This window comes from Haliotis asinina, chromosome 12 (genome assembly GCF_037392515.1).
Source record: "Haliotis asinina isolate JCU_RB_2024 chromosome 12, JCU_Hal_asi_v2, whole genome shotgun sequence".
NCBI classification, from domain to species: domain Eukaryota; kingdom Metazoa; phylum Mollusca; class Gastropoda; order Lepetellida; family Haliotidae; genus Haliotis; species Haliotis asinina.
The window spans coordinates 12454028-12478926 of record NC_090291.1 but is presented as its reverse complement, the minus strand read 5'-3'; the positions used below and the strand labels follow the sequence as shown (position 1 = coordinate 12478926).

Sequence of the window (24899 nt, the reverse complement as noted above, 5' to 3'; positions counted from 1 at the left end):
ACTCATTTGGCTTAAAACTGAAGCCTCACAGCCGAAGTCTTATGAGTAATCACAGAGTGGGATGACCAGGATACAGTGTTAACAGAACTATCAAACGAAGATCATCGTTTGGTGATTGCTGGAGGAAATACGGTAATACTCCAAGTCCAAGTCCACCGATTTACTTGTTTGTTTTGGTTTGTGTTGTTGTTGGTGGTGGTTTTTATTTGTTTTGTTTTTTTGTTTGTTTGTTTTTTGTCTTTTTTCTGTTTTTTGTTTCTCCCAGAAATCAAAATGCTTCTGATTCCACTGCATGCCAGGCCAAACTGATATTATGACCCAATCTTCGTCACGGTTTAGGCTAATTAACGAATGTGACCACCTCTAACAGCAATACACGCCCAGACTCACCGTCTCATCCAGGTCGTCAGCCGACGAATGACGTCAACTGGAATCCTGTTGCAGTTGTTCCTGAGAGCGTCTGCAAGTTCCTGTTCGCTAGGGGTCGTGGCCGTCTTCTCACCTGGGGATTCAGGTGACCCCCGCAAGTGCTCTAAGGGGCTTAAGTCCGGTGAGCGTTCTGGTCATGGAAGAACTTGGATACTGTGGGCGTTCTAGTCAATTCGAGCTTGTGTGGGGCCTGCCGTTCCTCGTGCTATAGAAGTGTTCCCTGTTGTTGCTGGTGAACAAATGGTATTGCCACGGGCAGAAGAATGTTATCTCTGTATCTCTGAGCGTTCAAGTTTCCACTTATTACGACCAATCGTGTACATTGATTCCAACAAATTCCTCCCCACACCATCACACCGCCTCCTCCAGAAAGGATGAACTTCTTTGGACGTAGTTCGGCGCTTTCTCGACCACTTTCTAAATGGCACTGTGTAAAAATAGATGGATTAATCTGTGTTAAATGTTTTGAGATATAGAGCGCAGGAACCATGGAACCAAGTATATCAAATATACTGTTTCCTATTAGCGTTCCTTTGATGGCGTTATGTGAGACTGGGTATGTGTATTGACTCTTTGCTGAGTAAGACTCTTTGACATTTTCCCCGGTCTGCGTTCGAATATTTAATTGAGACGTCTTGTTTTGTATGGCGCCGAAAACCACAAATCACGGTTAATTGCAACCACAAATAGAGATATACACCATATTTACCTACAAACAAAAATAACTCCGAAGTTTTTGTCTGGATTAACTTAGCCTACTAGTACATATTTCTCTTTGACTTTGGGTGGTGGGGGTAGCCTAGTGATTAAAGCGTTCGCATGTCTTGCCAAAAAACCCGGGTTCGATTCCCCATACGAGTGCAATGTGTGAACCACATTCCTGATGTTCCTCGCTGTGAACTAATGGCTATTGTCAAAAGCGGCCTAAAACTCACTCAGTCAGGTTCGAGCTGTCGGCTTCATCTAGACACCGGGGTTAGTGTATCGTAAACATGTGTGTAATTTTGTTCCATGAAATTTGAAAATTGTGAATTGAGGAGGAACCATTGAAGCTCTCTGGCCTTGCCGAAGCATGTATCGTATCCGATGATGTAGAACAATGTTTACGATGCCAATCCCTGGGTTATCTCCAAATCCGTCATCGACGGTTAATTTCGGTTGTAACGAAGTCATCCATGATGGCCAGGGTAAGGGTAGGTCTTCCGGCACCAATCCTGGTCGCAAGAGGTAACTATGGAGATCCGGTAATGATGCTTGTTGACTTGGTTGGCACATGTCACCATATCCTAATTGCGTAGATTGATTGCATGCTCATGTTATTGATCGCTGGATTGTCTGGTCCGGACTCGATTATTTACAGACCGTCATCATAAACCTGGGATAAACGAAATCAAAGGGACCACTAATTTTATTTCGTTATATAACGATAGTTTGTTTATATGCATTTCAACTAAAATGTAAACGCGTTTCCTGATGATTGCAACATCAAACGTCAAACAACATGTACGCAATAAAGCATACACAAAAGTCTCTTTGTGGACGAGCTGTACAAGTTTGATAATACAACACAATTTCTGGTCTATGCGTATCTTTTTTTGGATAGTATATGTGAAGTTGTGATTGGTTATAAACGTGTATACATGCATCAGTACAAAGATTAAAACAAAAAATGCGTGTTTTCTTTTGGAGGTAAAGACGTCGTGACACGAAACATTAGGCCTACCTATTAGTCACGCACAAGAACTGTCTGCAAGGTTAAAACAGATGGATTCCTTGCATGTGAAACCTAGATAAAAATTCATTATCACGTCCCTGCTTATGTAAAATCTGATTTTTCACAGCAATGTTATATGACGCTCTTGGTAATTTCTCTTGGTAAGGCTGCCGAGTCCCCTTTATGCAATGTTGTGGTGTGTGGTCCTGTGAGTGAGTGAATTTAGTTTTACGCCGTACGCAGCAATATTCCAGCTATATGGCGGCGGTCTGTAAATAATCGAGTCAGCAACATGAGCATCCATCTGCGCAATTGGGAACCGATGACATGTGTCAACCAAGTCAGTGACCTATCCCGTTAGTCGCCCCTTACGACAAGCAAGTCGCCTTTTATGGCAAGCATGAGTTGCTGAAGGCCTATTCTACCCTGGACCCTCACGGGTCTGGTCCTGGGCGTAGAGTTAAGGTCAAAGGCAGGTGAAGGTACTTTAAAGGTCACATGCAACCAAAACATCAACCATAATTAAAATAGAGTTATCACTTTTTCATGATATATAAAATGTACTGCTGATAAAGAAAAAGCGAAACGAAGCAGCCAATCAGAGCCGGTGGGTGTGCACTCAGCTGTAACAAAGCCTTTTTATTGGCCACTAGTTCATTTGCCGATACCCTTGGACGGCTCTTTGTTTATGGCATATAAGTGTTCATTTCAAATTGCGTGTAAGTGTCAATGAACTAGACACTGAGTTTTCTTTGTGACAGAGACTGGTTATCACAATCTATATGTTGGGGTTGTTTCATGTACAGTAATGAGTAGATTATTTACTTGTTTGTGTACACACACAACCATGACTAGACTACTACTCACGACCTCACACTCCGGGCACACTGTTCCAAGCTCCGCGACCCTAGTCACTGCCCATGCGTTATAAGCGCAGCGCAGCATAGCACTTTTCCCTCCAGCTCTGGGGGAAGATTAGTGAATCGTTTGAACTCCGATTTCGCGAGCTACTGTTGGCTGATGATATGTTTCGGTAAGTGCATACCGAAAGGTATCAGAATCTTGTGGTTTACGTTGAATGTGACCTTTAAGCACAACTTAGTGAACTTGAGCAAGGTCTTGGAAGGGTGACCACGTTTGGCAACATGGCTCCTGAGAGTTTCTAGGACTTCCGTCCTGACTTACGACGAAGCACATGCGGCTCATGTGGTCTCACCTCATGCAAGTGTGCTTATTCAAACTTGCCTCGGTTCACTCAGCAGAAAATGGGTACCCGGTGGGAAAAGTCATCTGACTATCATGTGACTATAACTTTCAGTTGGGGTTATCCAGGGTAATAATGTAGTGCGTTTTCGTTGTTAGCGGTATGGGTATGTCTGATGTGCAGTATGGCGCTATGAAAATGGACGTATTATGTAACACTTCCTAGCTGAAGCAAATCACCTGATGGTTTGACAGCAGAACTGCTGGTTAAAAGCTATTAAACAGACTCTGCCTAGATGTGTGTTTTTGTGAGTTTTTCATTATTGCTGGTTATATGACATTTTATCGAATGGGCGCTGTGTTATGTAATGGGAATGACTCAAAACAACACAATGCCAAGGTCCGTTGAGGCTCTAGTGCTGGTTTATTTACTGTAGTTGTGAGTGTATAACACAAATCTGAAACAATTTATGTGAATATATAATTCTCCATCTAAAATACCTATTTTATCACATTTGATTCATTGCAGACTGTTCAGATAAGAATTCCCGTACTAGCACAGAACATATAAAAAGAACTCAAAATAAATGGACATAACAAAATGAATTCTTCAGTGACATATTGAGATTCTTATAAGCGCAGTCATGGAACACATTTGGCATCTTCCAAACACAATGAAATATCAGCTCATCTCACCACCAGTGGAACAACCTGCATCAAACTGGCCACATGTCGTGAGGCACCAAAAATATATACCATCCAAGAACCTAAAATATGTATTCCTCAATTGGCATGGGAATACTAATTCTCACCAGTAAAGTAAACGTGCAATCTGTGAAAGTGAAATTGTTAACACCAACAATTTCTAACCCTGACTCAAAATATGCCTCCGCCAAATGCATAGCTTTAGCTACAATAAATACTGAGTGAACCTTTCAACAAGTAAATATATCTTTGTATTTTATTCCTTTTATATGAAATCAAGTATAAATAACCTGAAATACACAAAAGTCAAAATCTTCCAGCTTCCACTCATGACTTTAAAGCCACCTTGCCCAGTTGGGAGAAAGACATGTACAGCAAGTGAACAAACTTCACAGTCTCCAAATGCAGATAGATTCACCATTCAGTCGAGACGCTGCACATCTTACTTTACAAATTGTATACTTTGGGACTTGTTACGTGTACAAGTTTTTTTCATTATTATTTGGTATAAAACATGTTATCGAATGAGCGATTTCCGGTTGTGAGTCGTCAGAAATGTGCTTCAGACTAGCCACTAGTCAGTCATGTGACTCGGGATTTCGGGGTGAAGTGACCCGTGAAGGTCCCGGGGTAGAATAGGCTTTCAGCAACCCATGCTTGCCATAAAAGGCGACTATGTTTGTCGTAAGGGGCAACTAACGGGATCGGGTGGCCAGGCTTGCTGACTCGGTTGACACATGTCATCGGTTCCCAATTGCGCAGATGAATGCTCATGTTGTTGATCACCTGATTGTCTGGTCCAGACTCGATTATTTACAGACCGCCGCCATATAGCTGGAATATTGCTGAGTGCGGCATAAAACTAAACTCACTCACTCATTCACTCAACCCAATTTTGTTTTCGAGGGTTTCTTTTCTCTTTGTTCCCCACGTATTTCTAAAATGCCTTTGGGTCCCAGGTACATAATGTTTTTTACCTGTCAAAATCTTTGTTAGTCTTCCATTCCTCTTGTTTCTTAGCAGTATTCCTGCGACATCACTGCGGGGGACAGAAATGAGCTTCATACATTGCACTAATGTGGGGATCGAACCCGGGATGTCGGCGTGACGAGCGAACGCACCCCCGCCTCTGTTTATTGCAAGAGGGGACTAATTTGGACGGACGTTTAACTCGCCGCCTTCGTTCATGCACGCCCTTGTATCACAGTTACTTGAATTGATGCTCATTTTTTGATCACTGGATTGTCTGATCGATTACATACCTTCGTCATACAGCTGGAATATTGCAAACAATGTTTGCGTGTCATTGGCTGAGCGCCATTTCATTAAGCCCCTTATCCGGACCAGGATCATTCAGCACTTACATTACATTTGTTTGCTGCTTACCAAAGTCATCTAATAGGCTGCATGGTACTTCCACTGACACTGACAGCTTCAACGAGGTAGGATAGCTTCGGTTAAAAGATTTTTGCCTTGCAGGAATATGAAGGTTCGAACTCTCTCTTGGGCCAGTTTGTGTCGTTACCAGAAGTAGTATTGCTGTAAACTTGAAACATACCAGCGCTTGAAAACGACCAAAACTAAATTTCTCAGTTCACATGCGACAACATGTATAAGCATAAAACTCACGACAAAAAGTATGTTTTGATATTGTTTAATCAGAGTAGGGTTTATCTTTGACAGCATTGAACAGCGAAACATAGACTTTCGTATATATTATAATATGTTACAAATACAGATACAAAATAGAACTATATATATACTTAGTTAACAGAGAAAAAATAACCTTTTTTCCTACGGATACGTAACAAATACATCACCATTGTTGAGTGTCGACACAAACACATGTCCTCTTGTATATTTCTACAGCTATCTAACTGATTGCAGTATTCAAATATTCATGTGTATGTTTTCACTCTAAACAAGTACAAACACTTGTTCAAATGCTACCTCAGTAATTCATTTAGGATGTACAGTGCACGTCGATGAGTGGTTTTTTTAAGGTCCTACACAAGGGTCAATATGTACGGAAGCGTATTAGGGCCACAATGAAAAGTTTTTTTAGTCTCGTTATCTCCTACGTAGGAGATAGTAAGTCGTACGTAGGAGATACTAAGTCCTACGAGGACATAATAAGTATCTCCTAGGTAGGACGTACTACTCAGTATCTCCTACGTAGGACTTAGTATCTCATACGTAGGAGATACTAAGTCCTACGTAGGAGATAGTAAGTCGTACGTAGGAGATAGTAAGTCGCACGTAGGTCATAATAAGTCCTACGTAGGTGATAGTAAGTATTATTTTAAAATATTTTTGGGTGTCACTATCTCCAACGTAGGACTTACTATCTCCTACGTAGGAGATAGTAAATCCTACGTAAGAGATAGTAAGTCTTACGTAGGTTATAATAAGTTCTACGTAGGTTATAGTTAGTTCTACGTAGGAGATAGTGACACCCAAAAATATTTTCACCGTGGCCCTAATACGCTTCCGTAAATATGAACAGTTGTTTTGAGTGAGTAATATTATACGGTGCTTTCAGCAGAATTTCACACATTGCGGCATTTTACCTTGACGTGTCAGAACAACCTGTGCGAAGCTGGTTCAGGACGTGTCGGTGAAACAATCAATCAATCAATTTCGTATTCAATCTACGAATATTAACATGAGAACTGAAATGAAACAACATGTGTCAGTTTAGCAGTAACATGTGTCAGTCTAGCAGTAACATGTGTCAGTCTAGCAGTAACATGTGTCAGTCTAGTAGGAACATGTGTCAGTCTAGCAGTAACATGTGTCAGTCTAGCAGTAACATGTGTCAGTCTAGCAGTAACATGTGTCAGTCTAGTAGGAACATGGGTCAGTCTAGTAGGAACGTGTCGGTTTAGCAACATGTCAGTCTTTTAGTAACATGTGTCAGTCTAGTAGCATGTGTCAGTCTAGAAGTAACATGTGTCAGTCTAGTGGTAACATGTGGCAGTCTAGCAGTTAAGTGTGGTTACGGTTCAAGATCATTGCAATCTCTTGTTACGTGGTCGATGCGTATATGCGTACGTGCTTCCGTGTGTTGGGTGCTTCAGCCACTACACAAATAAGCTGGTTTCCGGAACACTGAATCTGAGAAGAAACGTCACGGGAACCAGTTGGTTTTCAAAGAGTTTCTTACAGTTTCAGTGTGGTTTCAGTGAACTGAAAGTGCACCATTTCAGGATCGTTTCCAGTTTGTTTCATTACCCATTCCTCCAAGCAGGATCGAGCTGAGTTTTCCGTGTTTTTAATTCACTGTAGGTTTCCATGCAAACTGAAACTGAATTTTGCTCCATTTCAGGATGGTCTCAAGTTCGTTTCCTTACAGGCGAATGTTTTAGCCACTGAGCTATCACCCTGCCCCTGCAACTCACGTATTGAGCTATAATAGTTATTTACGTATTGAACATACATTTATACGTACAATGCCCGAACGTATGAAAAATATAGACATTTCGACGTATTTACAGATGTAAAACAAAGCACCATGGGGTCACAGAGGTCACGCATATTATTGATATGAAAAAAAGCAAATTTTCTATAAATAAAGTACAAGGTTATACATAATTCGAGATAGCCTGTATAGTACTCAGCGTGTGATAAGGACATGAGGTCTTATAAGCAAAAGTGTGCTCCTTACCAAATGTTATGTGTTACGTAGACTAAAGCTTAATCTCTAGATATACCAGTTTGAAAGTAAGAAATAACCCAATTTAAATTGAAAAGAAGCCACAGTGAGATGGGAGATTCAGAAATCTAGAATTGTTTCATTGAGAGCTTTAGCACAGCATAGAGGGCTAGGAGGTGGAGAAAATAAAGTAGGCCAAGGAAAGGAATGTGAGACAGGCTAAGTGTTATGCATCAGTTACTGTGATGTTTTTGTATTAAACAGAATAACGTCTCCGTAATCGTCACTGATTCAGCAGTTAGATCATTTAAAGAGTGGCTGTTTGTGTTAGTTAACCCATTTAAATTACACTGACAACTGAGGATCGACAAAACACATGACGCCTGCCATCTTTGAAATATTGTAAAGCTGTGACTCAAAATGATACGGATTGAGATTTAAAGCTCTGATGTCTAAAATAACCAACAGCATTTTTGTACGAACAAACATTAAATACGTTTTAAAAATAATTTGACATGAAAATATAATCTGAACATTGAAATAAGTAGAAATGTATACTTCAGTGTTGACAAAACATCACTGTTCAATGTTTTGCGTAAAATAAATTGAAATATCCTCATAAGATATTTTTGATAGAAAAGGAAAACTTAAAACCAATACGAGGCATTGTTTCTTTGGACTTGATGAATACACCTGTCAGTGTCGAGACAGCAGTATATTCGACACATCAATGTTCGACTCAACGCTGTTTCTATTCCATATCTATAAATGGATTTGGTGACTACATCTATCAATGTCTTGACAACCGTATATTCGGCACAACGATCTTTACATTCCATACTATCAAGATATGAACTTGATAAATACGTCATACAAAGTAAGTTTTAGGCTTAATCAAAATAAAACATCTCATGGTGTGATACTTGCTTCTGTGACACTACATATACACTATTTGAGTAAATACGTTCACAACGTTGAATACAGACATTCGCAGATACAACTTTGATAAGGATAATACGCCGCAAAACGCTCTTTTATCGACTTCAAAGTAAAGAAATCAAGGACATTTTCCCTTTTCTTGCGTATCTAAAGCCACATATTTCTTAGCCGAGCACTTTGGTTGTTCTAGTTTTATCTGCTAATGACTACGCCAGTATTTAGCATTTTGCAGACATTTACATGAGCAAATACAGTAAAAATGAATGAGCACTGTTTTCTGCCGCATTTAATACAGTTCACGGGATCTGAACTAAATGTGGGCGTAAAATACAAGTGATTAATTGTTAAACCAGCATGTACCATAATAACAGAGACCTCGGCACTCGAAGCTGCCTATTAGAATCCTAAGTAAACTAAGGGAGGAAATTCTGCTTTGCTGTTTTAGCTTCGTGGAAGACCAAGTGAAAATGTAATATTATGGCCATAACAAGCTTGAAATAAACAAATAAACAAAAGCTTGTACTTGGCCTTATTATGACTTCAAGTTTACTATACCCGCAATGATCCGGGTTTTAACTGGTTTTCAGAAACCCATGCTTGTGGTATGAAGCGACTAACGTGATCGGGTGGCCAAGCTCACTAACTTGGCTGACACATGTTATCGTATCCCAAATGCGTAGATCGATGTTCATGCGCTTGGACACCAGACACAATAATTTACAGACCGTCATTATATAGCTTGAATATTGCGGCGTAAAAACATGCACTCAAGTCTATTATATATTGGCGCGTGATCTACATCTTTAAGGTGCCATCTGCACTCTTGTACCACTTTGTGAGTGAATCTAGTTTTACGCCGCTTCTAGTAATATTCCAGTAATATCACGGCGGGGACACCAATTGTACCCACATGGGGAATTGAACCCTGATCTTTGGCATGACGAGCGAACGCTTTAACCACTAGGCTACCCCACCACCCGCTTAATTTGTCTTACTATGCAGTTTAATAACTCGTGAGGTTTATGAATGTACATAGTTATTATAAGCAAATAAGACTCAGGATTTGTCCCTTTTAGAGGTAACGAACAAAGGAATGAATGAGTATGGTTTTACGGCACTTTCAGAAATATGCTTGCAATCTCAAGACGGGGATACCAGAAATGGGCTTCACATATTGTGCCCATGTGGAGAATTGAGCCTGGATCGGCGTGACGAGCTGGTGCTCTATGTGGCTACCCTACCACCCCAGAACGAACAATGATTTTCAACACTGGAACATTTTTGTCCGGTTACCAGAATGATATTTCGTGTCCTTTCACTTCATTGTAAAGCACGGGATACCGCTTCAAAGGTGCTTAGGATCATTTCTACTTACAGCGGTTGACGCATTCATTATTTCAGAGTAAGTTGTAAGTAATAAATGATGAGAAGCAATTACAATTACATTTGCATGACGCTGGGCATTCCTGACTTTGTCATTACTCATGGATGTACAATATCGTATTCCCTATGTATTTGTCTATCTGTAAATTATATCCAACATGATCTGATAATTCCATTAAACATGGAAGCTGACATTGGAGATGACGTAAAATATTAGAAGTGTTAGAGATCAATGTTGCTCGTGTATCAGCGTGTTTTTTTTTACAGTTCTTCAGATCACAGGTTTGATAATGGAAGTCATAAAATGTAGTGGACACGAGGTAGACTGGTAGATAAAGCGTTCGCTAGGCATATATGAAGACCCGGGTCGATTCCCCACATGAGTACAATGTGTCGAGTCTGTTTCTGCAAAACGTCGCAAAACCACACTCACTCACTCATACGCTCACAGAATGTGGAGCTGAAATGAAAACAAATGAAATGCACCAAGGTGCACGATGTCGTTCGAGTACTTTGAACATCATTGCAGTATATGTACCCCTGGTCAGCAGAGTGTAAAGCGGGTCGGGTGCTCAGTTCAGAAGGGGGTAGGGTGGCCTGCACTGCACGAGAGTTTCAATGATGATGTAGTAGTGTAATAAACTTCTAGGACAATTTTGGAGGAGGGGGATGAGGGTTGGTGTGGGTGTGATGGGTGAGGGTTTGCGCCCCCTAACCACTTCGGTTAAGTCCATGAGCGAAGGATATGGTGCTGTCAAAACCTTGTGAATCTGCCAACGATGGCTCCTGGCACGCTCAAGGGACGCAACGCAATAGATGCGGCACTTCTGACGACTTGGACACCCGTGACCAATGGCTGCGCAGGATTCTCATGAAAATGTGAAAATTCAGCACCTACGAATTTATAAATAAAATACGCATTTCTCATTCCATTACGTACCCTTGACACTGTTAAGTTGATCGTGATCTGCAGACGGTTCCTTTCGAGGAATAAGGGAACCTGTGACTTTCAGTTCCTTAGTCCTAAGAGTTAGGTCGCTTTGAGTTGACAATATAGATCTGACCGCTCGTTCATGGCGCTCTGTTTTCGTTGGCTGGGTTGTCGTCTGCGCAATGTCACCTTGACCATTGTCAGACAAAAGGGTATCGGAAGTCATTAAAACAATGAGAACTGGGATCACCACAACCAACGCCACCACGACACAACCGCACATCATATGGCGCATGCGTTTCTTCTTTTGGCGTTTTGTTTGCAAACTTTCTTCAATCTCTGATAACTGAAAGTTAAAAGGAAATGAAATGAAAACAATAAACAACGAATCACGATGAATGTATGTTTGTTTGTCCACTCTGCACTCCGAAAATTATATTAAAGCTATGTAATGGCGGACAGTAAATGATGGAGTCCAGACAATCCAGTGATCAGCAGCATAATCTACATGGAATCAACCAAGTCAGACCACCCATTAGTGTGGGTTGTAGAAGAGCAATTCTAACCCGGATCCTGACAGGTGGAGGTGCTTATACCGAAACTCTCAAATCGTCTTAAGTAGATAATTATGTGGACAACGTTTGCAAATTACCACTGACAATATGCCCGCTACAGTTTCGGACATTGAGACTAGTACCATATGTTTACCTTGAACACACGATCACAACTGTTGAATAACTGTTGAATAACTGTAGAATAACTGTTGAATAATAAACGTGTATCTTAGATACAGGTGGAAGCATAAATAAAGTTACGTTATGGATGACAATTTCTTTATCATATTACAGACCCGTGAAGGTCCGGGTAGAATAGAGGTAGAATCAGAAACCTATGCTTACCATAAAAGCTAAAAAGCGAGTATACTTGTCGTAAGAGATGACTAACAGGATCGGGTGGTCAGGCTCACTGACATGGTCGACACATGTCATCGATTCCCATGCTCATGCAGTTGATCACTGGGTTGTCTGGTCCGTACTCGATTATTTACCGACCGCCTACATATAGTTGGAATGTTGCTGAGCGCGGTGTTAAAGAACCAGGAAACAAGTAATGGTGTTAATTATAACCATGGAGGGAGAGGCTGGGTGGCTCCACGTCAGCTCATGTACCCTGTCGCTCCACACGCTGCAAGGAAGATGTGAATACACAACAAATCTGTGTCAAATGTTCTTATTGGCTTTGTCATGATCGTTACAATGCTAATACACTTACCACAACACCATTCACCCCTGTCGCGCCGATTATGCTGATGTTTGTCGACTCAATCGAATAATCGACGCTCCTTGAGCGCTGAAACGATGGACAGGAAGTTACGTCACGACGCATGTTCACCACGACATCATAAGCTGGTGGTGGATCCGAATTACTTCTCTGCAGCTGAGGTGACCTAGACTGTCGGTGACCTTTGTCAGTTTGTATGTGGGGGACTGGCGACGAACGGAGCGGCGAAATCTGGTTATGTTCTTGTGAGAGACAGATCATGATATCGTCTCGTGTAGTCACAGGTGCAACACGGGAGGGTGTGGGGGACATCTTGAAACTTCTCGGAGAGGAATCTAGCTTTCGGGACCGAGGAGTTGTAGGTGACGGATTTCTCGAATCTCTCTGTACATCGAACGCCAAACTCCCACAAAGAACGCTAGACATGGCTTCCTCGTAAGACGGTGGGACAATTCCGGATGATGTGTCTGAGCTCACAGGAAACGTCGAGTCTGAGCCGTTGAGGGCATTGAGTGGCATGAGCCCAAATGTATCATTACTGACTCGGGACGATCCTGAAATCACTGGCGTCATGAACATGATGATCTGGAAACAGACAAAAACAACATTTAATTCCGCGTTCAAGGCAACACCTTAATGAAACGAAACCTCGCTAATTCGAACACCTTTACCGCCAATCGTATCCCTATTGCGTAGATCTATACTCATGCAGTTGATCACTGGATTGTCTGGTTTAGGCCCGATTATTGACAGACGACCGCCATACAGCTGGAATCTTGCTGATTGAGGCGCACAAGAAACCAACCAACCAACCAACCAACCTTTACCTCATTACATCATTCACGAAGACATTACGGAGTTCTTGGTAGCACTGAATGGTTACATTAAGACTTGTCGATGTAAATGATCAGATACTTTAACCATATTGTATTGTCTCGTTACCAACGCGATCACAACATTTCAGTATACGTAAATGAATAGTTTTCGTCCGTCCTAGAGTCTCATAAACGTCATATTTACGCTGCATTAAGACGTCATTATGAGTATAAGCATGCATGGACAAGTCATTCAGAGATTCCCATGCCCTCAAACGCCTACGCCTTAACGAACAACCACCGTAGGTGTATACTGTTTCCTTTCTGTCTCGATTCCAGAGAATTTTGCTGACATAGGAATACTCAAAAGTGGCTGTTCTCGCAGTAGTTTTTATACTGTAATGTAACACTCCCGATTTCGTAATGCTGAAAGCTGATGTTATCTTAAATAAAAATATAACTCGCTCCCTGTGTTTTCCCTGGGTTGGCCGAGGCCAAATTCCACTGTAGCCAGTAAACATCACGAGATATTGATTTTATGGGTTCACTCATTCTTTTATCTTGTAACTACTGGCATCTGGACATTTCAGGTTTCCTTGAAAACAAGTACCGTTCGTACCAAATGTAGCACCTGGCGTTTTACACAAAGTCATCAATCCTGTCGTCTCTCGAAGACTTTGACATCGTCGATGGTGCCAGGGTTCATTGACCAAATGCTTTGGATGAATACTTCCTTGTTGTCTAGGGCAAGAAATAGAGCTCTATTTTGGCATAGTAATTAGATTTGCAATACACAAAAGAACATATGCAGTAATATTAGGACACAATCATGATATTTCGATGATCAATCACGTTTTATACGATTTTAATTCCAAAGAAATCTATACATGTAAGTAGTTGTTCCAATTATGTTTCAACCACGATATTTTCAGTACATACCGATTCAATACTTTTCGTGAATTCCCTAAAACCAAACATTTTACCATATTAGACGCATTTATCTCGAACTTGCTTGGTAAATCCAGGTGTAAGATAAAGGTTGCGAAATTCAATCCAGATGTGGGTGCAAACATAAGCCAATATTCTCATTCCTATATTTCGCTCTTGAGGACGAATAACTTGACAGCCAGTGACTATCATTTAAGAACTGCATGAATTGCTACGAATAAAATCACTTATCATAGATCTAGAAACACATATACCTTGTAGAGAGCAAGAAGTATCAGTTATAAGAGTCAACAGTGATAATCACTGCTTCACTTCAGAGAGAAAATATTTTTTGTGAACGATACCTGTATTGTACTGCTGGGTTCTAGATAAAAAAGACCCGTGAAGGTCCCGGTGTAGAATAGGCCTTCAGCAACCCATGCTTGCGATAAAAGGCGACTCAACTTGTCGTAAGAGGCGACTAACGGGATCGGGTGGTCAGACTCGCTGACTTGGTTGACACATGTCATCGGTTCCCAATGGAGCAGATCGATGCTCATGTTGTTGACCACTGGATTGTCTGGTCCAGACTCGATTATTTACAGACCGCCGCCATATAGCTGTAATATTGCTGCGTGCGGCGTAAACCTAAACTCACTCACTAGATAAAACACTTTACCGATAATTCCTATGGAAGCCATTGAGTACGAACGCCTGCAAGGACAATTTGTTATGATGCATATCTTTCTTGAATTAAAGATGCTATTTTTATATTTCAGGATAATATTTTGGAAATGAAGGTAACCTTTTGGCAATTCATGACCATCATCATTGGGAACAGGTATGAGTAAGTGATTCATATATTGAACCACTCCCTCAAACGCCCACGTCCAAACGAGGTACCGTCGTGTTTGTGTAATGTTTCCTTTCTAACTCGATTACAGTGAATTTGGTTGATATAGGAAAAAATATTATATATTTTTAAATTAAGGTCACCTTTTGAAATTTTATGAACATTATTTTGAAATTTTACAAAGGGTTTGAAATTTGAAATTTTACCAGGGGATATGAAGATAAAATCATAAAAAATGTTATAACTTAACTCTTCAAAATCATCATTCTAATTACGCATCATGAAAAATAAAAAACAAACTAAAATCTTTTTCGCAACCAAAAATCCGATGAGTTTTTATAATGGTAGCTACGCCTCTGTTTCTCCATATTAACGGCAAACCTTCCTATTATTTATTCGATGATGTCAAGCGAACACGACAGTTGTCACACGTGTCCTACGTGACACAACGTGCTGTCCTTGAAATGTCACGACGTTGAGTTGTTACTGCGTCGCGCACCTTACAGACAGTGACGTCACAGACCGTGCTAAAGGAACATGATTCTGATAGTAGACATATTAAAGAAACGAATTGTATTAACGTGCTTTGGAGACGTTTTGGTGCAGCCTGGTACACTAAGATCATCATACAAGATCGATATATCATAACATTCCAATAATTTTTAGACATGTTAGGCGTTACTGTGTTCGTTCAAGTTAAACTCTGATATGTCGAGCACTGATATATCGAGTTTACAGTTCTCTCGACTTAAACCTTTGATCCGGGATAGAATAGGTCTTCAGTCAACCCATGCTTGCCTTAAAAGGAGACTATGCTTGTCGTTAGTGGCGACTAACGGGGACAGAGTGGTCAGGCTCGCTGACTTGGTTGATACATGTCATCGGTACCCATTTGCGCAGATCGATGCTCCTGCCATTGTTGGTTTTTTTTACAGAATCGATTATTTAGAGACCGCCACTATAAAACTAGAATATTGATGAGTGCGGCGCAGAACTAGATTCACTCACTCACTCATTCAGTCGCTATTTGTTCATCCTTGATGTGGTTGTGCCGAAAGTCCCTTCGACACAACAGTATTTGACTGTATGTACGAACAGGTTTCTTGAGTGAGTGAGTTGGGGTTTACACTGCTTTCAGCAAAATTCAAGAAATATCACAGCGGAGGACTCCAGAATTGGGCTTCACACATTGTACCCATGCGATGAATCCAACCCGCGACTTCAGCTTGAGGAGTGGACGCGTTTAGCCACTAGGCCACCACACAGTCCCCGGTTTCATAGAAACTTCGTAACAGGCGACTGAGGTATGTGCATCCTTTCTCAAGTTCGTACATCGATGGTCATAATGATATCAATCACCAGATTGTCTGGTCCAGATATTGCCATTTATAGACTTCAGTTAAACAACTTACTGCTGAGTAAAGGTCAGTCAAAGATTTCCGATATACTTTCATCTTTTACTTCACTCTGTGTTATTTTGTTTGCTCGAGAAGAGTCGATTGTGCCTTTTGGAATAGATTGTGAATATGTATTCATAAATGACCATCAAACCGTCATGACACCTAGGTATCGCGAAAAGGAGCTTTCAGTACTGATCACAAACACATGCAGAGGCAAACCAATTAGCCCAGCTAATTCTTTCACGTTTTCACAGCTTTATGACAGTGTGATACGTCAAAGATTATTAATGCTAACCTATTTTACGTTGTCTTAATGTTGCATTGTAGTTGAATAGTTTTCCCAGAAGTGGACAATACATGTTTTGAGAAACGAAGCAGAAATTCACTTCTATGTTTATAAGTCTATTTGTATGTTGTTTTGGTCGCGTGTTTTCTGAATAGTGAAGAAAGAATCTCTAAGTGAAAACCTCTGTCGTTCTAACCTCTTATGTTGTAAACACGTCATAACGTTGCGAGGAGCCCAAAGCATAAAGTCTCCACAACATACATTTGCAACGGTGCTATTACGTTGTGATATAGCGTTACGAAATGACGTGATAGTAACGTTGTGACGTTACGCTACAAATCTACAAGCTCCCCACACAGTGAAAACAAGTGCCAGATATCCATCCAAAACGTTCTGCCGGAACCTACTATATAATTCACAATAGCAATGAATCAAATTCTACTGAACAGCAAAAGAAACGCAAGTTTAGGGGGAAAATCCCATAAAAGTAGGCTCTCATGTTTCACGGCAAAAGGAATAATGTGCTCAAACTACCAGCGAAAAGGTCTCGCACTTCATTTTACATCTCATCCTCGCGTGTCGGTCTATAAATTGCCTTGAAAATCTCACGTGGGCGGGTTAGATGCAATCAATATTGGATAGATTAGACGGAGAGTGTGAGGTTTTCATTGTCGCGACCTGAATTGATCTTCCAAGCAGTCAGCGTTGAATAATTGATGTACCTGTTTATCGATGCAATATTCCTCTTACGCGGCATGCTCTAGGGTGGCCCTGCGTCGTCAAATGGCCACGTGATGGACACGATAAACAATCGGCTAATTTGTCGCAGTGAGAGACACGTATTTCCTCGTGTTGTCAATCACAGTAATAACGGAATGGATCGTGACTGTGTTGTGCTGACGAGTCATTGTAATGAGTGAGTGACAATGAGTTAATGTAAGATAATCTCCCTTTTAAGAGATCGTGTATAGTTTTACGCCGCTAATGACAATATCAGTATACGCGGATTTGGGAAATATTCCAGCAATATCACGACTGTGGACACCTAAAATTTTCTCACACATTGTACCCATGTGAAGAATCGAACCAGGGTCTTCGGCGTGACGAACAAAGGCTTTACCACTACGTAACCCACTGGCCCCTTTTCAAGTGAGGGGAAATGGACTGGACGTCAAACAATTGCACCACAGCGTAGTCCGCATTAATGGCTATAGGTTTCTTCTTAGTGGGTGACTGTTTGTATAATTCCGATTAACGGGGTTTTGTTACAGTGTTAGCACAATGATATCCCATAAAATAATTTAAAATGGATACCCTGTACCGATGGATACCCTGGCCAATATTGTCTCCTTGTTTCTTAATTCTGAGCGCCACGAAGGACATTAACAAGTACCATCTTTTAAAGTCTTTTGGTTTGGCATAGACAACAACACCAAATCCAGTTTCGACGCACTGTCAAGGAAATTGTCTTAGAAAATCTATATTCACAGAACCAGTTTCATGGATACAATAAAATGAACAAGTCTTTCAGCAACAATCAAGGGGGTGAGTGCTTACAGGTACACTTGATATCATTCGTGCCCGCTCGTATCATTCCGTGGCAAACATACCCGTTAACGGAAAGGGGCGAATGTTTACGACTTGCAATATCGAGCTCGTCCCTTTCCACGTTAGATTCAAGCCGAGCCTGGGCTAATCATGTAACACATTCGAACCGCTTATCACGGTACACAATGGCGTCATCACTTCAGTTGCAACGTGCTGTATGCTACTGGAAAAACATAGCTATACATTATCTGAGGTCATGCCATTTTAATGGTTAAAGATACTAATATGATTTGTGCGATTTCTTTAATCTCGTTGTAACTGTTCACAGAATAATATCGAAATCTGTATCATCTGACACAAGGCATCGTGACACGCCCTGGAAGAGACGTGGTGTTAAAAGTCATATCAGAAATTCAGCATCGTGTTTGTTAACCATTGGCATTGATGCAGGCTTGACAACGACGACACATGTACGACATTAAGTGATTGAAGGAAGCTTGGGGAATACTGTTCCATGTTTCAACCAATGATTGTCCCCTTTCAGCTAACGTCAATGACCGTCAGCTAAGTTTGCTCGATAGAGGACAGGTCCTTAGCTGGCCAGGGGAGTACCGGAATGTTCTTCTGTGTCGTGAAAACTTTAGGTCATGTGGACGGGCAGTATATTGCGGAAGCGTGAAGATATATCTCTGTCCTCGAATGAACGGCTGCACGTGCCGCCCAAAGTTGTGCCCATCCATGAGATGTGATGACTCCCCATATCACAACACCTCCACTACCAAATTGTCGACGTGGAACAACGCTGTTGCAACATACCCTTCACTTCGCGCTTGCACACCCTTGCTCTGCCATCTGGGCTGTCCAGATTAAAACTCGACTCGTCAAAGAACAAAAAAACATTCCCATCCTGCATCCTGTACCGTACATGCTGTCCGCATTAGGCAAGACATGCCTATCGGTGACGTTGGAGCAAAATTGTAGGTTTTCAGGCCATCGGTACCGGTCTCGTACATTCCTAGAACTGACTGGACAAAATCCAGAAATGGCCCGAGCAGTCAAACTAACAGCCTGAAATAGATTCTTACATAGGTCAGCCGAAAGTGGTTGTCTTAGTTTATAAATAGAATATGTTCAATATATTCACTTATTTCTCAAAAGACTTTTATTCGAGACGTAAATAATAAACATCTTCAAATACCTTTAGGTTCCATATGAAATTGGATTAACAATTGATTAAAGAATTGATTAAAGAAGCTACTGTACTTTGTGACAAGTCGTTGCTGAAGAGTCATTGTGGGAGCTTTGTCAATATGTCAGTGACGTCCTTGGGCGAGTAAGTCATTGACACGTATAGCTAGGGCAGTGTATGCCTATCACAGCTGTCCGAACCACTTGAGGATTTCTGAAGCAAAATACAACAGCTGCTGTTTACCCAGGATTTCATGTGATCATCGAATTATTTTTGGCCTGTTTACTCGAATAATGATTTCAGATATGTAATCCTAGGGAACGCAAAAGACGTTTGCCACCTCGGTAGAACCAATTGACGTGGATTTGCATGTGTTTGTGACGACGCTGTCGATGAGTCAAAGTTATGAAACATACATGATGAAAAGGTTCAAAGAATACCTAGTCTTCACCATCGTCAGTAACATATTCCACTTGCCCATTTATTCCATAATATCTGTGGAAATATATGAACAGACCACTATGTGGTGGTGTGTAGTCCTGTGCATAAAACTCATTCATCAGCTGAGCATTCATCAAAGTTAAGCAACTTTGGTCTTGGATGGGTGCCTGTGTTTGGCAACTTGACTCCTGAGAGTTTCTAGGAATCCAATCCTGCCCCACAAAAAAAAAAACATGTGATATATGGTCTCACTTTAGGCAAGTGTATTTGTTCTAAATTTCCTATGTTCACCCAGCAAAAAATGGGTACCCGGTGGGATAAGTAATGTGCCTATTAACCTTGTAGCGCACCCCAGGTATAATCAAATTCTGATTACAATGCTCACTGTGCAACTAGTCGGATGGATACAAGGCGCTGTATAAATTAATTATTATCATTATTACACCGGGTGTTCGCAAAAAACACATGTTCATCATGAACTCGGAATAGTCAATCCACCCTGCTGTTTTATCATCTTCCAATTACCATGGTGTTCAAAGCACTCAATAACAACCACAGTTTACACACAAATTCACATGACCTCACATGAATACGGCCATCTGAACAAGACTGCTGAATATACGACTGATTAATACACACTTGGCTGTCGTCTTCCCACGCATAATCAACTCGTCGTAACAGATACTATCCCGCATACGTCACGAGCAAATACCATGCACATATATACGATCGATTCCATACAGAGGCGGATCAATGCGAAATACTATAAATACCAATTCCATCCTAACAATCCATTGCTTTAATGAAGCTCAGTCCTTTATTTCTAACGCCATATATAATAAGCTATGGCTACGACTTTGTTAGTGACTAAAATGGACGAAACAAGAAATAGCTATTCGATGGTGACCTCAGCTTTGTAGCGTTTGGGCGTCTGTTTTCATTCCAGAAACGTTTTTACTTTACGATGCGTTTACTTCCCTTTGTGACTTTGCTTAATTTAAGAAGACGCTATGCTTGCATAGACGCTTCCAAACGAACGAAGTTCATATTTGACATTTACAATAACGAGATGAGGTAAATGTTTTTTTCAAATTGTTCCATTGCAGGTTAAATATGTTCATTCATGAAACCCATTTCCTTTGTGCCCCGCCGGAATATTGCTGAGTGTGGCATCAGCGAGTCTGACCACCCGATCTTACGACAAGCCTGTAAAGACCATAGGAGAAGCTCTAACCCGAATCTTCACGGTTCTTCACCTTTTGATTGCGAGAGTCTGTTTTAGGCCACTTTGCCAATATTCCAGCGTCACCACGTGAATAAGCTTCATAAGTTGTACACATATGGGAAACAGAACCCAGGTTTTAGACGTGACAAGCGAACGCTTTAACCGTTAGACTACCACGCCGGCCCGTTCACCGCGTGTAGATGTGTGGTTTTGCAACACAACTATATCTTGTATGAACATTCATGTAGGTGCTTTGGACAATTGAATTTGTGTGATGGATGTGTCCATTTTACGTCAGTCTGCAAAGCTGTCATCGTTCCGTCTGGAAAACACGTATTTGATTTATATGTAGATATATTGTAGGTGATGAGAATGTTATTACTGTCTTAATTTCATGTGTGTTCAGTTAATAACTGCATCAGAGATTTGTATTTAAAATGTTAGAAAATTATCGAGTGTACTTTTATGTGTTATTCCTTGTCCTCTACACCCAAAATAGCCGTGGGGGAGACTATATACCAATGCTTGTTATAGATTTGCCACGAACTCTTGTTCTCGATTCTGGGTTTAGCGGTGTTGCTGGGAATTGGTGTGTAAGAATGATCGGAGACCTATCGTTACTGCCGGGGAATGATGTCTTTTTAATCAGACATATGCCTAGAAATTGTTAATGAAAAGAGCTATTATCTGGGTTTTCCAAGACGTTACTGTACATTGCGTCTAACATTTACAATATTGATTAAGGTGTTCTTACGTGAATTCCAAATAAAGGAAGACTTCTGAAATGTGTAAAATCTGAATGAGTGAATACAAGTGTCACTCAGGAACGTTGCAAAATATCTAAATATTTACCTATCTTGAAAGACTGAAAGAGTGGGTGAGTTTAGTTTTGCGCCGCTTTTAGCAGTTTCCAGCAATATCACGGCGAGGACACCAGAAATCGACTTCACACATTGTACCCATGTTGGGAATCGAACCCGGATCTTCGGCGTGACGAGCTAACGCTTTAACCACTAGGCTTTCTGACCGACTAAAAGAATACAACTGTCAGCCTGCACATATATTGGGTTTTTCGTAATCAATTATTGATTTGAATTTTCGGATGGATCAGAAAAGTCATTTATTGACTCATTTGACTGACGTTTTTTTGCCGCACTCAGCAATATTCCCGCTATATGGCGGCGGTCTGTAAATAATCGAGTCTGCCAAGACAATCCAGTCATCAACAACATGAGCATCGATCTGCAGAATGTCGGAACCAATGACATGTGTCAACCAAAGTCAGCGAGCCTGAGCACCCGATCCCGCTAGTCGCCTCTAACGACAGGCTTAGTCGTCTTTTGTGGGAAGCATGGGTTGCTGAAGGCCTATTCTCCCCCTGACCTTCACGGGTCCATTTTCGAGAGAAAACTCTGTGACTGTTTCAGTTGGTTGATTATCCATTGTCCATTGTCCTTTACACATATCAGGTTTTCTGTTTCAGAATTCTGTAAGAACACCTCTAGATATTACACTCATAAACTTTGTTGAGCGAAGACAGCCAATGAACACACTTAACCGCGTAATCGTTCACGGTCTTGAATGATTTTAGATTTGCGCCGCGTTTATCAATAGTCCAGAAATATCACACATGGGCTTCACATTATCAGGCCGATAGGTGCATCCAGGATACTGATGGAGATCACTGGATTGTCTGGTTCAGACGCGATCCAGGATACTGATGGAGATCACTGGATTGTCTGGTTCAGATGCGATCCAGGATACTGATGGAGAATTATCGGGACGCATACCTTGGAGATTATCGAGGATGGAACCGCATAGCATGATGTAAATCACTGGGTTGTCTGGTTCAGACGCGATTGTTTACAGACCGTCATCACAAAACGGTAATACTGTCGAATGTGGCGTTAAAAAAAAGCAAACGAACAAACGAACAAACAGTTATAACCGGAACTGTACAATCGATACTTTAACAGAGATTTCAGACGGGGCCATGAGGGTTTTGTTGGTTCTTCTGCAAGAGATTCGGATATTACTCGAATCCTTACACGTGTTTCTGTTTGAAATAATTAATACTGTAATAAAAAAATCCCCAAACACCCAGAGTTTGTGTGCTGACTCTGAGGGCGCTGATTTGAGTCTCGGATAATACTGTAATAAAACAAACCCCAAAACACCCTAATAATTATACTGAAGGAAACAAATAAGGGAACACGTGAAGATACAAGTGTTTCTCTATTCTTTTCCAGGTATCAATATATGCTCTGTGGGTGAAGCTTTGGAATACATAAAGGAACACTTCTAATTTCATGTATTCCTTATTTGTTCCCATGGGTATATGTAGTCAGTACAATTTACCATACAGTTGAATTAAATTGAGCCATATCAGATTTACGATGTTTGCAATTTCCTTTCAATGAACACCATATGCATATTTTAAAATTATATTCTGAAATATTCTTAACTTATATGAATATTGAGATTTAAACCTTTCAACCACTGTGGAATTTGATACCATTCGTAAAAGTTAATAGATGTAAAGGTGTTTCAGTTGTATCATTGCTTGGATGAACATAGTTTACTAATTTAGAAATATGTGTCAGTTGGCTTTCGTCGTCTATCTTTGGTTTGCTTACGTGATGTTAAACAAAACCCTGAACGACACCTATTGCGTATGAGCATGGCCTTCACATAACAGTATGTAAGCGAGGTGACGCGTGTGTATTACAAAAGCCATGACTCCCATGATCAATATTTGTGATGATGTCAGTTAATTACCTCTGCTACTTAGGTAAGTCTGCGATAGAGTCTGATTGTGCAGGTAATGGTGATTGAGTAAGAGTGAGTGAGTGAGTGAGTTTAGTTTTACGTCGCACGCAGCAATATTCCAGCTATATGGCGACGGTCTGTAAATAATCGAGTCTGGACCAGACAATCCAGTGATCAACAACATGAGCATCGATCTGCGCAATTGGGAACCGATGACATGTGTCAACCAAGTCAGCTAGTCTGACCACCCGATCCCGCTAGTCGCCTCTTACGACAAGCATAGTCGCCTTTTATGTGAAGCATGGGTTGCTGAAGGCCTATTCTACCCCGGGACCTTCACGGGTCTGATTGAGTAAGATATCTCTATACTCTATACTCTATACTCTATATCTATACTGAAAAACTAGCTGGATTTTAAGTAACAATGGAAGATTGTTTTCTTTGTGAAAACCCGATATCATCTCGAATATCCTGTGGCCCATTCATTTCTGTCTTGCCCTTACTTAACCTCAATAGAATCTGTTTTAGAAGATAACTTTTCTGTTCTGTTATGTTGATTTGTGATGCAATTCATGTTTATGTATCTCCTAAATTTACGTAAAGAATATCTACAGAGACAAATATGTATCAAGAGAGATCAATACGTATCAAGAGAGGACAGATGGCGAAAGACACAAATGCCATCAAGTTTTCTGAAATATCATCGAAAGATGTTGACAAAGTCTACAAGTTATTAGCATAACTTTCAAAGCTGGTCTAGTTATGATAAAATTCGTATTTAACATAGTATTCCTGAATTCTAAAACTGATGAAGTATATGGATTTGTTTAAAATTATCTTTTTAAAGTACTACAGTCGGATACGAATGCTTAAAATTCAATCAATACCGTTGTGTCGAAACTAAAGGCATCTGCTCGAATATTTCGAGTTATCCAGTTTTGTCAGCACAGCATTACTAAATAAGGAATGCGCAGGTTCTACATCGATACAAAGGACTATTCGACACATCAAAAATCGATACAACAGAACATTGGCTGTATACACACAAGTGTAATGAATGACAAACATAAACAAATAATAATAGCTGCCACCTGTCCAGGAAAACAGAAGTTAATGATGACCAAGCCTATATAATAGAAATACTTATCACCTCACACGGGGAATTCTTGACATCAACAGTGGATCCGTGATCAGCTTTGAAACGTG

At 40.7% G+C, this 24899-nt stretch overlaps 1 protein-coding gene across 1 annotated transcript; it reads right to left on the bottom strand.

Annotated features, from left to right (window-relative positions):
* Nucleotides 1–386: 386 nt before the first annotated feature.
* LOC137258770 (uncharacterized) lies at nt 387–12819 on the bottom strand. The gene is made up of 3 exons (XM_067796458.1): nt 12232–12819; nt 10969–11305; nt 387–559 (listed from the first exon to the last, which is right to left on the bottom strand). The coding sequence occupies exons 1-3, from the start codon at nt 12817–12819 to the stop codon at nt 387–389; spliced, it is 1098 nt and encodes a 365-aa protein (XP_067652559.1).
* Between the last annotated feature and the right edge of the window lie 12080 nt (nt 12820–24899).